The sequence below is a fragment of the Rattus rattus genome, chromosome 8 (assembly GCF_011064425.1).
Source record: "Rattus rattus isolate New Zealand chromosome 8, Rrattus_CSIRO_v1, whole genome shotgun sequence".
NCBI lineage: Eukaryota > Metazoa > Chordata > Mammalia > Rodentia > Muridae > Rattus > Rattus rattus.
The window spans coordinates 40,189,444-40,205,784 of record NC_046161.1 but is presented as its reverse complement, the minus strand read 5'-3'; the positions used below and the strand labels follow the sequence as shown (position 1 = coordinate 40,205,784).

General features: G+C 51.7%; 1 protein-coding gene across 1 annotated transcript in view; it reads right to left on the bottom strand.

Annotated features, from left to right (window-relative positions):
* Positions 1-16,341, bottom strand: part of Dscaml1 (DS cell adhesion molecule like 1) — a 120,671-nt gene that overhangs the window by 77,155 nt on the left and 27,175 nt on the right. Inside the window, exons 3-6 of the mRNA XM_032911461.1 lie at positions 12,887-13,175; positions 5,884-6,162; positions 3,898-4,173; positions 1,421-1,717 (exon numbers count right to left, since the gene is read on the bottom strand). Of these exons, the coding sequence (XP_032767352.1) occupies positions 1,421-1,717; positions 3,898-4,173; positions 5,884-6,162; positions 12,887-13,175 (1,141 nt within the window). The remainder of the gene's footprint in view (positions 1-1,420; positions 1,718-3,897; positions 4,174-5,883; positions 6,163-12,886; positions 13,176-16,341) is intronic.

Sequence of the window (16,341 nt, the reverse complement as noted above, 5' to 3'; positions counted from 1 at the left end):
TGGCCGCAACAGGAAACCACCAGATTGGGCCAGGTGGGTCCTTTAGAGAGCCGCTGGGCTTGAGGTGTCAACAGGGAAGCAGGGACCTCATGCTTTTCTCTCCTTGTTCACACTGCGTTCACCTCCCCCCCCCAAGAACCTCCCGCATAGTAATGTAGTAGTCAAAAGGCACCAGGAAGGTCTTGATCATATGAGCCCGCATGTTGCTTCTCCCAGTCAGGGAAATTGTACTGTGGGTACCTGAGAACAGGTTCTGACCATAGTGGCTGGGGGTTGGGAGTATCCTCAGCAGGGCTGGCTGGCAGGGGGCATCATGGGAGTGGGAGGAGGAAGCTTAGAGGTCACCATGAAGGGACAGTACTGGAGAGCATCATGGAAATCTGGTGCTTCAGGTGCCCATCCAGAAGATACAGAAGAGAACTAGAGTCTTCCCACAGGGCCCTATAGCTCCAGTTCAGAGGGGGACACAGGGGCTTGGCCAGACTTGTCCTATAGCATGGGGGAGCTGGCATAGGTGAATTTAGACTGAATCTCCACCTCTACCATGTCCCTTGCCTCAGGGCAACTGTTAGCATCCCTGGACCAGTGTCCATTTCTGTGTCCTCTAGCTTTGGGTTAGAGGTCACTGATGGGGTCCAGAGTGGACCAGTCAGACCCAGAGGGCTGCAGAGCATCCGGGGGGAACTACTCTCAGCCTGTTAACTTGGAGAACTGAGAAAGGGGGTGGTCAATACCTTGTGGGCCCCTCTCTTATTCCTACAGGCTGCCTATCTCCGGAGATGACCCAACTGGGAGGCTCAGTTTCAATCTCGCACTCCTGAAGCTTGAGCCTTGTAGTGAGAACATGATTTCAGGACCCCTGGCTAGGACATTTTTAGGGACATTTTGGGTTTGGCTCAGTGGAGGATGCTGGGAACTCACTGGTATTAAGGCTGAGCATGCCCTACTTCTGTCTTTGTCCTTTCAAGACCCTGCTGGGGGGCTGGCAGATGCTAGCAGGTGCATAGAGCACGAGGGGCCCAGAGTGATTTGATGGGGCGGATGGGGTCAGGAGGATGTGCAGGCCAGATTGTGGGAGGGAAGAGGAGGGGGGAAAGGAAAATGGGGTGGACTGTACCAGACACACTCACACACAAAAATGGTTGATGGGACTGTGGACGGGGGGCAGGGAGGGGGAGAGAGAGAGAGGGAGAAAGAGAGAGAGAGAGAGAGAGAGAGAGAGAGAGAGAGAAGGAGGAGGAAGAGGAGGAGGAGGAGGAAGAGGAGGAAGAAGAGGAGGAGGAGAGAGGAGAGAGGAAAAAGACAGACCTCCACTAAAATCAAAATGACAGTTACTAAGAAGCACACAAGAATGATGGTGACCACAAAGATGGCAAAGGAAATCAAAAGCCTATTCTGATATTTAAATGTGGACAGGCACCTCTTACGTTTATTCGCGCCTGATATTCAGCACTGCCCACCGAGTTCCGCGCTGTGCACCGGTACACGCCCCCATCCCGGATCTGGGGACCCGTGACGTTCATGTGGCTGATGGTGGTGCCGTCGGACATGGTGTACTGGTTGGTGCGGTGGCTTCCATCCCGCACGACGGGCTCGTCGTCCAGGGCCCAGGTGACCGTGGGGGGCGGGGCGCCCTTGGCGGCACACATCAATGAGAACTGCTCCCCGGGGTTGACCACCTTCTCGCTGAAGGATGAGACGATGCGGGGCGTGCCGTCTGCAGGGAGCGAGGAGCCCCCTTCAGGGTCACTGAGTCACAGAGAGACTATCCCACCAGGCCACCCACCCAGCGAGGGGGAGGAGGCCAAGTGGCAGCCAGAATACAGAGAAAGGGCTGTCACGTGTGGGTTTGTGCTATACACAAAACCATGAGGCACAATTATTACCGTGGAGGTGGAGGGAGGTGCCCGGCTAGTGCGGGGTGGGGGTGGGGTGCCTTTTAAGCAGGACGATGAGGATTACTTCCACTTCTTCTGGACACGGTGAAGATTAAATTAATTACTGAATTCAGGATGCCCTCTGTTTATTAATAAAGGCTGCAAGGCTCAGAAGGCATGTGTGGGTGGACTCTAAGTGCAAATTTCGGTTTTGACCATGCCAAAGACATGGAGTTAGCATGTTAGCTCTATTCACAGAAGACTTTAGGCTTGTGGTTTAAAACGCAAGTTTCCCAGAGACAGTGGCGGTGGTGGGAATCTGCCTCCAGCCTTAAGCCTTGGCTAACCACATAGTCTAGGAGGAGGCCATAAACTTCATGTCCAACCACCCTGCCGTGGAATGTGGGAGTGGCGTCGTCACCTGATCCTCCTTCACAGGACTGGTGTCAGGGATTAAAAAGACATTAAGCACACTGTACCCCATAAATATATATGCTTGCTATATGTCAATTAAAAATATGTCTGGAGTAGTAGTGTGTGCAGGTTATTTCAGCCCTCAGGAGGCTGAGCCAGGAGGATTGTCACCAGTCCAAGGTCAGCCTGGTCTACATAGTGAGACCTTGTCTAAAAGGAAATACATAAGTAAATAAACAAGAAAGATCGGATAATAAAAGTAGATGCTTGAAATAAAATAAATAATAAATAAAATAAATAATAAATAAAAATAAATAAATAAATAAATAGCAGGGCAGATGTTGATACCCTTCGATGTTACACAGCAAAATGCCGATGTTTACCAGAGATCTGACCAGCCTGCCCAGCCTTGTCCCTACCACTGGATGGAAGAGACACTTGTCTAGAACTGGGGAGGTCCTGATGCTTGCCTGAGCCTGGGAGTATGTAGTGACCTTTGGCCCTTCCTCTTCTTCCTTTCTTCCCTCTCTAGGCTGGCCCTGCCTTCCAACTTCCCATCCCTAGCCTCATTTTCCATGAGTCTGCTCTCCAGAGCCATCCATCCTCTGAGGTGCCAGAATTCTACCCAAGGCAAAGGGTTGGCCCCTCCAAAAAAAAAAGCTATCTAGTGGGGTGCTCCTAAGCGGGAGGCCCTTGAGATGGCAAGGATCTACTTCAAAGGAACCCGCACTGGGATGGTGTATTTGTTGGGGAGAGCAGTAAGGGACTGGTTGGGGAAGCATTGGGGCTTGCTGTGCACAGCCCTGTGGGTAGAGGAAGACACAAGCGTTCAGGCTCAGTGGCTGGCCGGCTATCAGACCTCAAAGGCCCTGTAGTGAGACCCCCCTTATCACAGGCCTGGGGTTGGCGTCTCTGTGAAACAGTAGTGGTGTTCCCTTACTGCTGTATGGTTTTGTAGCTGGAAGGATCAGCTGGAGAAACACAGGGCCAAAGCTTGTCGGAAGGTTGAGCTCCTGACAACCCTGGAAGCCTCTTTCCACAAACGAGCAAGAGACATCCCCTCTGTGGTCTCAGCCTGGTGCTGGGGTTCATGGTGGGGCAAGTGGGGTGTGAGCTTGATTTGGTTCTCCTGTTTTGGCTAAGCACCTCGCACTGTGCACAGCATGAACAAGCACACCCAGGAGCGCTGTGTGAGGGAGCCTGGGTGGTGGCAGCTTTAAGGACAGAGAACCGGGTGGGAACGGAGACTCCCGGTTAAGAGACAGCCCATTGAGAAGAGGCCTCAGGTTGGAAATGATTCCAAAGTTCAGAGGTTCCTGGCACCGCAGCCTGTAGTCCCTGAGGGAACCCCTCTACTAAGAAAGCTCTAGTAACGGTTGAGGGCAACAATATATAATAAACCCTGTTCAGTAGACACGCCACCAAAGCCTTTGATTCTTCACCTTTAAAATAGGGGACATTAGAAAGGACCTCCTCATAGGGCCCTTGCGAAGCTGACACGAGGCCTGCCTTGCGTGCACTGAGCATTGCACAGACACCTCCAAGCATGCACAGCACCCCTCAGGGGCTACGGCCCCGCTCTCTCCTGCCACCTGCACCCACTCACCTTCCAGCACAATGATGGCAAAGTCCTGCGCTGTCTGGGCCTTCCGGGTGGCGAAGCACTGGTAGGCCCCCGAGTGGCTCTTCTGTGCCGAGGAGATAAGCAGAGTTTCATTGCTGAGCCCGCGGATGGAGATGGCCTCACCGGGCAGCACCAGTTCTGTGTTGCGGTACCAGCGGATGGTGAACTCCGGGGAGCCGGTGAGGGCGCAGGATAGGATGACCGTGCTCCCGATGCCCGTCTTCAGCTTCTTTGGTGTCAGGGTCACATGAAGAGGGTCTGAGTGGGGCCAGGTTCGGGCAGGCGCAAAGGGAGGTGGGAGGGAGGAAAAGGATAGAACGACCTTAACCGTGATGACATGCGGCTAGACGGACAGAGACCACAGAGTCCGGCTGTGTGACCACAGCTGCGGGCAAATCAGGACTAGAAAACCCCCTGTTCTGGGTCTCAGTTGACTTATGAGGCACCTGCAGGGACCGAGCAGGATTTATCCTTACCCTTGGAGCCTCTACCTGCCTAGGGTGGGTTCCTCTGCTTAGGCAGAGCTTCAAGGCTTCCTCAGCTCCCCCAGAAGCACGGGACATTGATCTGCATGGCACCCAGAGACCAGAAGGCACACTCTTTTCCTACCCACCAGGCCACCGGCCCCTGCTTTCTGCTACTCTGATTATCTGGGGGTCTGCCAATCATCCTCTTTGCCAGAACTTCCATGGATCCCCCAAACTCAGCATGGCATTTAAGGCAATGACTCCCTAGTCCCCAGGGACAGGCTTTCATATCTTTCTGGACATCTGCCTCCTTGCCGTCATGGAGCAAGTCTGGGAGGTCTGTCTGTCCCAGCGTCTCCGTGGTTGCATGTTGAAGACAACCTCCACCCCATGTTTCGGGTAAATGCACGCCAACTGTCATGGCTTTCTGGGCTGTGGGCAGGATGTTGAGTCTGGATCTGGCTAGGGAGTCAGAGGTGAGGCTGGAAGGCCAACAGAAACTCTGCTGTGTCTGTGGCCCACCCAAGGGTCTCAGGAGAAGGTAGTGGGGGGGGCAGAGTGTTACCTCAGCCAAGCTTTACAGCACAGTGGACTCTGCTGAGGATGGAGGAGAGTCACCCTAGATGAATCCTGTTGTCAACCTGGCATGACCTCAGGCAACTGTCATACTGTTGAGTACAATATTCAGGGACTCAGGCTGATGCTGCCTGCCACCTAGAGGGGTCCACAGGGGTCCCAGCTCCTTCGTTGCCTGGTTGTCAGAAAATTCTGGGTATCAGAGCTCGAAGGAGCCTCTGCGTCATACAGACACAGATGAGGCGTCAACAGGATGGGTGGTGCAGAGATCACCTAGGACACTTCTGGGGCATCAACCGCTCTGCCCTCACTGCCTCTGCCTGCCCTCTGGGGCTCGTAACAGGAGAGGCCTACAGGGCCCTCCTGCTTTCCCTAGCTCCCTGGACCCCTGGACTCCACTGGGAAGAATAGGGAAGGACCAGACTCTAAACCCACAGCAGCTCCTGATGCAACTGACTTGGTTGTGTCTGCTCGGTGTCTGGTCTGATGGATCAGGGCCCTTGTCAATTATCATCCTTAAATACTTGGTCTGCCACGTAAAATGGAAACACAACCCCGTCTTGTGGATTGCCACCGGAATTGACTCCCTCAGCCTGGCATAGCCTACAATCCCAGAAGCTCTTCCTTTCACAGCTCCCCACAAGACTCTCATGTTCTGCTTGACTCCTGGAGAGAAGACCATAGGGCAGGTGGTCACGGATACTACCTATGACACCAGGACTGAAAGGCAGGGCTGGTTTCAAACCAGTGGCCTCTCCAAGCCATAATCTTCCTTCTCAGCCATTAGGAGCCCCTCTTGGGGCAGCAGGAGGCAGAAGCAGGGCCTGCATGGTCCTGGTATTACATCACACAGAGAAAGAGTGAGCCCAGAGGCATCAACCCCTCAGCCCTCTCCTAGGGCTGCAGAGAGAGACCCCCGACTCACCAATGACTGTGAGGACGCCGTTGGCCTCTGCTGACCCGAAGGTGTTGGTGACCTCACAGATGTAGGTGCCGCTGTCCTCAGTGCGCAGGTCACTGATGGTCAGCCCTGTAATGCGCTTAGCCCAGCGGCTGTCAGCAGGGAGGGGTCTGCCATCTTTGAGCCAGCGGATGGCAGGGATGGGGTAGCCAGAGGCAGCACAGGGCAGCTCGACTGCATGGCCAGTCCACACTTCCTGGGAGTGGAAGCCATCCAGGATGGTGGGGATGGACTCTGCAGGGTCTGGAAAAAGAGAGCGTCAGTAGCTGAGGCCACCCTGGGCAGAGGAAGGTAAGAGTGTGGAGAAGCAAGCCTCCAGACAGAAGCCCCTTGCCCATGCTTACAATGAGCAGGTTCCAGGGCGGTAGCATTTCCAGAGGAGTGCGTGTATCCTCCATGTGTGTGCCTAGACCAGGCTGATCCCTGAGAACCATGACTGTGAACCAGTCTCCAAGGATGGCTGAGGACATGGCAGAGCTCAAAGTCAAAGGGACAGAAAGAATGACAAGGGAGGACATAGGGGGATCTCTTCACCCTGATCTTGGGACATGAGAGTGGTGGGTATCTGTCTGGGTCTCAAAACCAACTAGAGATACCCACCAAATGGGTGATCAGTTGGGGTGTCCTGCCCTTCCTTGACGTTTTAGTTATGAGTCTAGTACCCTCAGTGGCTATGGTGGCTCTTTAATCCCTGCCCAGCCTTCTGCTCGGGCTCAGAGTGACTGGTGCATATCCCAGAGTTCAGAACAGTGTGGGCGTAAAGCAAAGAGAAGCCAGCGCCTGGGAGACAGGAGCCTAAGTAACGGAAGACCCAGGCCCCCTTAAGCGAGATGTTCGTGTATTTATGGGCGTTCCTGTTTGATTTCTCAGCCCAACTCTTCATGAGTAGGGCCGTCCCTTGAATCCCAGCTCCGCTGTCCAGGGTCTACCAGCCCTTCTCTGCATACCACACCTCCCCTGTTTTCTTTTTAGACAGGGCGTCTAGTCAATGTGCTATGTCAAGGGTGACCTTGACCTTAAAAACCTGTAGTGTGTGTGTGTGTGTGTGTGTGTGTGTGTGTGTGTGTGTGTTTGTGCTCACGCCTGTGCGCACACACACTTTTGAACACATAGGCATGCGTATGCCATGGCTCATGTATTGAAGTTAGAGAACAACTTACAGGAATTGGTTCTCCCCTTCCACTGTGTGGGTCCTAGGGATCTAACTCTGGTTGTCAGGTTTGGTGGTACCTTTAGCCTCTGAGCTATCTCACTGTGCCATGATCTCGAATTTCTGATTATTTTGCCTCTATCGTATGAGTCCTGGGATTATAGGCATGTGCCACCTGGGTTTTGAGATCAAACCCAGGGCATCCCGTATGATCAGTAGACACTTTACCAACGGACTCATATCCCCAGCTTTCCCCCAAACACACCCTTCTTCTGCTTTTTCCTTCTTTTCTCTTGACTTAGTCCAGGCTTACCCCCGATGCTTGGGGAGCCTCCTGCCTTACCCTCTTGAGTGCTGGGATTCACAGGCCTGTGGATTCACCAGATCTGGCCTTAGCTCTCCTTCCCCTTTTCTCCCACCATTGTCTAGAACCTATCTCTGGCTGTAGCTTGTTCTATCCTCACCTCCCCAGTCCCCACAAAGGTGAGCTGGGTCACCCAGACACGCAGCCAGTCTGCTCTGCACAACCGACTCTTCCTGCTCACTGTTCGCAAGCCAGCCCTAGCAGGCTCTCACGCCCGTCTCCCTCTCACTGCTGCCACTCTCTCTGGACTCTCACGGAGTTTCCTTCTTTCCTTTCCCTTTCAAACAATTCCTTTTCTTTCTTTTTTTTTTTTAAAAAGAAAACATGTAAAGTTATTTATTTATTTTTGAACAGGTAATATATGCAGGTGCAAAGCTTCAGAAAGCTGAAGAACAGAGATGGAAACGGGGTCTCCCTCAGCCCCTGGCCTCAGCCGGCTCTCTTGCCCCTCGAGGCCATAACTGTGGCTACCTGTCTCTATTTAATAGCAGCTGCCGCAGGCCAGGCATCCATCTTCCCAGAGGACAACCAGGCTTTTGAGGCAGTGTTGACCTGTGATGTCCCTCTTGTGCCCAGTGTGGAAGTGGGGTTCCTGGCTGTTGAACCTTCTGTTTCTGGGGAACGGGGGGGGGCGTCAGAAATGAGGGTATTGCCAGCCGGGATGCTGAGTTTGCTGGCTAAACTCCACACGGACAACTTTCTAGACTTCAGCTGCCTGTGACTTCACAGAGAACACATAGGTTACTGAGACCAGAGACATTTAGGACCAGCCCAGGATCACACAGCAGACCAGAGCTCTGAAAGCAGGTCGTCCTCACCCTTGTTCAGCAGCTGGGGCCCCAGATGGAATAATCCAATACGCTGAATGTTGTCTGGGAGTGGGCAGGGGAGCTGCTGACCGGCCGCACTCCGCTTTCATCAACGGGGACTGTCAGTTCTTCGCTCTTGTCCCTTGGAAGGAGTCAGGCCAGAAATCTCTCCCAGAGAGGGACTTTCTAGAGGCACTTCTCTGTCTCTTCTTGTGCCTGGGACCCGGCAGGCCTAAGTGACAAATCTACCTGGTCTCTAGTCTGCCTCAAGACTTTGGGTGAGTCTCATGACCTGTGTGCTGAGTCTCGCCCCTGCACAGTGGAGGTGGTTATGGTACCTCCGTATCTTACGTTACTTTCTTAGGCCATGCATGGCGGGATGTGTGCCACAGTGCCTCACTGACACAGGAGGGGCAGGTGCACGGATGATTGCTAACTGATGTTCATCCTCCCTCTCTTCCCCATTTGCTGTCCTCTCCCCTCCGCCACCCCGGTGGGAATGGTTGATTGGTTGGGATCAACAGAACCAGTGCCAGAGAAGAATTACTCAATGTGACACTTAATTGATGCGAAATACACAAATCCCATGGCACAGGGCAGAATTTACAAGCGGAGGGGCCGCCAGGGTGGCTGAGGAGGGGCAGGGTAGTGGGGGAGAGAATTAATCACCGAGGCCTAGGCGTGAAATTAAATTCCGGGGGGTGGTAGGGAAAAAGAAACCTCTTTCATTACCAGGAAGCAGAGACGTAAAGGGCTATGGCGTGTACACGTGACATCCCAGGGGACTGGGCGCTGCCAGCATGGGCACTGGGCTGGGAAAAAGACAGTCCTGCTTGAGGTTGTGGGACCCCAGGTCAGGCTGCTAGGATGTCCTGTGATGTCTGAGCTAAGGCTGGAACCAGGGCAAACAGAGTCTGCTCCATGGCTGTCCTGCATGTGCTGGGTGATGGGAAGCTGGTTTCACATCCTGTGTGGTCCCTTGGTCTCTGTCTCAAGGTGAGGCCCATACTAAGTCTCTGGGATGTTGATGCTCTTAAGAGTGCTTGGAGGAACTCTCTAGAAAGCCCCAAGTCATATGGAGGGGTGTTATCTGGGTGGATTCAGGGGAGACTTGGTCTCTTTCTGTAACTGTCCCGTTTGACTTAGAAAACAGAGAAATAAAAGTTGTCTACTCTTATGCCCTGCCTGGAGAATGTGACTGGGATAGGATGACAGTGCAGGAACAACAGGACAAAGACACAGAGCTCCTTGCCAAAGCTGACTTCTGGAGGCTTCCCAGGCATCAGGTATTACTGAACTCCACATACTGTAGCCTGTGGCCTCCTAATGACTGCCTGGCTAACCGTATTTGCCGTTCTCTTGGACTTCACTGGACGCTTGCTAGCCCAGCTCGCAAAGTGCCCCTGGCCTTCTTGTGTCATCTCCAGCCCAAGGTGCAGCCCCTCCTCATCCCTCTCACCTTCACCTATGGGGAGCCCTTTCGGGAGTTCATAGGCCTTAGAGACACGAGCATGTGCTTCCTGGGGACAGGCTGGGCTTAGGGGCAACTAGGGGCCATGAGCCTGGAGGTCGGAGCTCCCTGATGCCTTTCCCTGCCTCCCTCTCAGATCACTTGCATTTTTGCAGAGACAAGCAGCTTGCAGACAAGCTGCCTTGTCACATCATATCACATCAGGGCCCTGCGTCACTGCACGGCCTCCCCTCCTCTCTTTCTGTTCCCTTCCCTCCGGCATCTTCCTTCCTTTCTCCCACTTCTCTTTGTCTTTGTGTGTGTCTCTGGCTTGGGTCTAGGTCTCCTCTCCTGTCCTGGACCACTCTCTCTGGGCCCAGGCCTCTCTCCCAGGATTTTCCAGACACCTTTGTATCTGACCTTTGCTCCTTTAGGTGGCGTTTATCTCTGAGTCCTTAGAGGTATGACATCTTTCTCACAGTTCCCCCACCATGCCTTTTACCCACCATGATGGCATAGGATGAGAAAGAAAAACTGGCACAGGCTCCAGTTTCCAGAATCCGTTCTTCTGAGGGACCCCTGCCTAATCCTCACTCCCTACCCCCCACAGCTCTAGGTCTGGCCATCAGAGCAGAGAATGAAGGATTTGATGGAGGAGAGCAGAGCCCGTCTGCAGTAGGAGCTCTCCATGCCCCCACCCCTGCACTGTGTGAGGCGCATGCAAATGAGATGCAAAACACCATGCAAACACGGCTGTGTAATTTGGAAGCAAACCACTCCAATGAAACACACTCCGAGTTGGCTACAGATTCACAAGTCCTACCACACGGTCTGCGCCATGGCCCAGAGTCATTGTCTCACCACGGAAGCATGACTTCCGTTGGTGCTTTCCGTTGGTGCTCACTAATGCCATCATTGTTTACTTGGTGCACGCTGTGAGTGACCCACAGGACCAGACGTCAGAGACATGAGGGTCAGACTGGGCAGTCTGGTTATTTGTCTGCAGATTCCTGTTTTCCTAATCTTTCTTTCAACTGTGCTGGGCAGATGAAGGGTCCCGTGAGTCACCTGCTCATGAGGGTTGATGTCCCTAAGCCATAGGTGACAGAAACAGACAGAGTAGCCTTTCCCAGAGAGTCCTTTCCCAGAGCCTGGAGTAGGGCATGACCCCATGGTTTTAGCCCTCTCAAAACTGATAAAAAGTGAGTTTCTATTCATTCATTCCCCCGTTTCCATTCTGCCCCATCTCCTCAAGGCAAGGATGCTCAAACTGCAGGTCAATCTGCCACCCCCTCCCCCCACAAACACAGGAGGCCGTGATATCCATTATGTGGGTTGCAGCCAGCATTGAGGAAAATCAAAACAGCATAGGGCGAATAGAAAACACTGGAGCTGAAGATGAAGAGTTGGGAGTGTGCTTGCCTAGCATGCATGAGGTCCTGGCTTGACCCTCCACACAGCACAAACGTGGAGTGGCGCCACACTTAAAATCCCAGTGCTCAGGAGGTGGGGCAGCGGGATCACAAGTTCAAGGGTACCGCTGGGCGAGTCTGAACTACTTGAGACTCTGTCTCAGAAGACAAAAGGACCAAACCAAATCAAACCCCACAAACAACAAAACCCACAGAGCAGAGAGCGTCGAAATCGTGATATGGTGACGCATGCTGACGACCCCAGAACTTGCCAAGCTGAGGCAAGAGATCACTGCACGCTCCAGGTCAGTGTCCCCCCACTACCCCTGCTAAAAGAGAATCCTCCAACAAAGGACGGACATATCAGGGCCTGTGGTGACAGTGTGGGGTAATCCCAGTTTGCACTGCACAGGTGCCATAAAAACATCTGACTGTGGATGGATGTCAGAAATTTGGAGCCTGCTTGTGGAGAAGGCCTTATAAAGGGATGTATTAAATCCTCCCCCCCCCTTTTTTTTTTGCTAGAGGTGGTATGCGGGTGATCTGTGGGCCCTCCCTTGACTTTGGCAGAAGGGTACTGCAGCTTGGGGGACTGGAGTGGGAGCTTTGCCCGGACCTCTCGCTGACTTGATAGTGCAGGCAGGCCACTTGGCTCCCCTTGGAAATGCAGAACATTACACACACCTCACAGGGCTGTGGGTGCTGGCCGGGTGACACGTGGAGAGCTATGTGGTACACAGGGGGCAGAACACATGCTCCATTTTCCTTCAAGCACCCCAGAATGAGAATCTCTTAGACACATTTATCACAGTCTACCTGCTCTCCAGTGCAGTGAGGTAGCCTCCAAAAACGTGTGTACACACAGACACTTACATGCATACACACACACACAAATACACATACTCACACAGTCATACACATACACTCACACATCACATAATCACATACACACATATGTACTCGTACTCTCACACTCACTCACACACTCACATAAATGTACTCATAGTCACACACACAAACATACTTAATCACACACTCACACACACTCACATACTTACACACACATACAGACATATACTCACACACTCACACATACGCACACTCATACACGTATTCACACACTCACCCACATAAACTCACATATGTACTCATACACTCACACTCACACACTCACATAAATATACTCGTAGTCACACACATATACACACTTAATCACACACTCACACTTACACACTCACATACTTACACACACATACAGACATATACTCACACACTCACACATACATACACCCACTAATACACATATTCACACACTCACCCACATAAACTCACACACACACACACACACACCCCACCAAACAAGCAGCAATACAAACAAAACTCCCCCCAAACAATAAATAACCCCCCCCCCGGAACCTTCGGTAACACTTAGAGACACAAGGAAGTGAAAAGCCCTCCTGAAAGCTAGGCTCACAGCTACCACAGATTTTAACAATGAGTTTCCTGACAAAGATGGCAGGAAGAGGAAGTGGGGGCAGTGGCTGTGGGAATGGAGAGGACGCAGAAGTGTGCCTGAGAACCAGAACCTCTGCTGGTACACAGAAACCTTTCAGTCATCAGGAGAGCCAGGTGTGCTGTGACAGTGGCCCCTGGAAGAAGAAACCTCTAGAGAATCTCTTTCATCAAGGCTACTTGGCCCAACCTGAAGTCTCGCCCAGTGGTGTATATGCCCATGATCACCCCGTACCCACGGGAGGGTCAGCGCCCTGGGCAAGCACCTACCTGTCACAGAGAGCCGAGCCCCGTTGCTCTGACGAGTCTCCCCACTGTATTTGTGCTGAGTGATGCAGCGGTAGGTAGAGAGAGCATCTTCCTTCTGCACGTCCGAGATGTACAGCCCACCGTGGGATGTGATGAAGAACCTGTTTTCTGGAGACACAACCAGATAGAGCCAGTTAGTTCTGCTGGGGCAGCTCTGGCTGGCAGGAGGCCAGCTTGGAGCTATCTTGGAAAACCAGGGATGAGGTGGTGTGGCCTCACGGGTGGGCCATCTCCAATAGACAAGGCTTTTCTTTTTAAGATTTATTTGTTTTATGTATTGTCTTTATTTATATGAGTACACTGTCGCTGTCTTCAGATACACCAGAAGAGGGCATCAGATCCCATTACGGATGGTTGTGAGCCACCATGTGGTTGCTGGGAATTGAACTCAGGACCTCTGGAAGAGCAGCCAGTGCTCTTAACCACTGAGCCATCTCTCTAGCTCCTAGACAAGGCCTTTAGCCACACACTGACACAATGAAAAGTAGACATGCTGACAAATCTTTAGAGTAGTCACTGTGTAGCCCAGGGAGATCTCAAATTCAGGATCTTTCTAACTCTGGCCGGAAACGCTGGGACTACAGACATATGCTGGCTACCTGACAAGGAATTGGGTGTTAGAGTCAGACTGAGTGAAATCCACTGTGTGTCTCCACTCTTTTTTCCACTTGTTATCTGTGCCATCTTGGGCTTTGCGTAGCCCCCTAAGCCTTAGATGTACAAATGCAGATACTCCTGCGTAGGCTGGATACGTCAAATGTCTGCATACAGAAAGTGTGCAGTGTGGAGGAGCCCTCCCGTTTCCCACCCTTCCCCAAGAGTCTGCAGAATCTCCTTGGCCATTGCTCAGTGGCTCTTGGAGTTTTAGAGGAGGAATAAGTACATACTGAGTGACTGGCTGGGACAACAGTCGCCGGACCAGAACTTGGGTTCTGATTCCCAGCCTTCTTTGTAAGTCAGACAGAAGCTTAAATCCTTTCTGTTCTGGGGCTGCGGAGAGGTAGACTCAGTCATTACCCGCAGTCCTGAACAGCCATGGGACAGCACTGCGTGCTGTCACTGTCCTGGCTGTTCCTGCCTCACCGGCTGGGATGTGACAGGGAGGCAGAGTGGACAGGTAGTGGGACCCTCATGTGGTGGCTGCTGTTGCATTTGCCCACAGCAGAATGGATCTCTGTGGAGGGTCCCAGTGAACCTTGCTTGACCCTGAGCTGATAAGAGCTGACCTAAGAAAAGATGTGGCCTTGGGTTGGGGTGTGCCTGTGGAAGCCTAGACTCTGCTCACCGAGAACAGAGGAGATCAGATGGGGACCACCTCTGGTGTTTGCTGTCACACATAGGTAATTGTGCTTATCCAGGATGGATGAGTCAGGGTGGGGGAGTGACGTGAGCCCATCAGCAGGGCACGCTCTAGGAGGGGACCTTTTTGTGGAACCCCACATCCAATCCAAGTGCCTGGGGCTGGGATTACAAGTGAGCTCCACCATACCAGGGCTCTTGTTAGATGTGTTCTGGAGATTGAACCCAGGCAAGCACTTTCCTGTGTGAGCATCTCCCCACCCCATACATTTACAGTTCTGGGCATCTAGAGGTGAGGATGAAACTGGAAGACACATTCCTCCACAGGGGTCACAAAACTCAGAGACGACAAGTTCAATGTTCTTGACAATATCTTTGAAAAGGTCCTCTGGACTTCTTTTAAATAAATATTTATTGGTGTGTGTGTATGATGTGTGTGTGTGTGTGTGTGTGTGTGTATGTGGTATGTGTTGTGTGTTGTGTGTGTATGGTGTGTGTGTATGTGTGTGTGTGGTATGTGTGTGTGTGTGTGTGTGTTGTGTGTGTGTGTGTGTGTGTGTATGTGTGTGTGTGGTATGTGTATGTGTGTGTGGTGTGTGTGTATGGTATGTATATAGTGTGTGTATGGTGTGTGTGTGGTGTGTGTGTATGATGTGTGTGTGTGTGTGTGTGGTATGTGTTGTGTGTTGTATGTGTATGGTGTGTGTGTATGTGTGTGTGTGGTATGTGCATGTGTGTGTGGTGTGTGTGTGTGTGGTGTCTAGGTATGTGTGTATGATGTGTGTGTGTGATGTGTGTGTGTGATGTGTGTGTGTGTGTATGTGTGTGTGTGTGTGTGTGTGTGATGTGTGTGTGATGTGTGGGGGGTGTGTGTGTGTGGGGTGTGTGTATGATGTGTGTGTGTAGTGTATGTGTGTGATGTGGTTGTGTGGGGTGGGTTTGATGTGTGTGTGTGGTGTGTGTGGTGTGTGTGTGTGTATATGTGTGTGTGTATGTGTGTGTATGTGTGTGTATGGTGTGTGTGTGTGTGTGTGTGTATGGTGTGTGTATATGTTTAGGGGGGTGTGTATAGGTGTATGTGTGTGTGTGTATGGTGTGTGTGTGTGGTGTGTGTGGGTATGTATATGGTGTATATGATGTGTGTGGTGTGTGTGTATGATGTATGTGTGGTATGTGTGTATGATGTGTGTGTGCGTGTGTGTGTGTATGTGTGTATGTGTGGTGTGTGTTGTGTGTGTGCGTGTTTTATGTCTGTGTGTGTGGTGTGTATGAGTGTGTGTGTGTATATGATGTGTGTGTGGTATGTGTGTATGATGTGTGTGTGGGGTGTGTGTGTGGGATGTGTATGATGTGTGTGTGTTGTGTGTGTATGATATGTATATGGTGTATATGATGTGTGTGGTGTGTGTGTATGATGTATGTGTGGTATGTGTGTATGATATGTGTGTTCGTGTGTGTGTAGTATGTGTATGTGTGGTATGTGTTGTGTGTTGTGTGTTTTATGATGTGTGTGTGGTGTGTGTGTGTAGTGTGTATGGTATGTGTGTAGTGTGTATGGTGTGTGTGGTGTATGTGTATGATGTGTGTGTGGTATGTGTGTGTGTGGTGTGTGTGTGATGTGTGTGTGTGGTGTGTGTGTGATGGTGTGTGGTGTGTGTGTATGGTGTATATGTGTGTAGTGTGTGTGGTGTTTGTGTATGGTGTGTGTGTGTGTGTGATGTGTAAGTGTGTGTGTGTGTGTATGGTGTGTTTCTATATGTGTGGTGTGTGTGTATGGTGTGTGTGTGGTGTGTGTGTATGGTGTGTATGTGTGGTGTGTATGATGTGTGTGTGGTGTGTATGATGTGTGTGTGCATGTGTGTAGATCGGAAGACAATGTGTGGAGGAGTCAGTTATCTCCTCCCACCATGTGTGTTCTGGGAACAGAGCTCCAGTTGTGAAGCTTCACAGCAAGCACGCTCGCTCACGTAACCCTTTCACCAGTCTTCGGAGTCATTTCTTCAATATGGCTTTAAATAACTCCATCAATCTGGGCTCTTCTGAATGAATTTTGGTCTAACTACAATTCTCCTAATCACTTCTCCCTTCCTTCCTCTCTCTCCCCTCCCTTCTTTCTT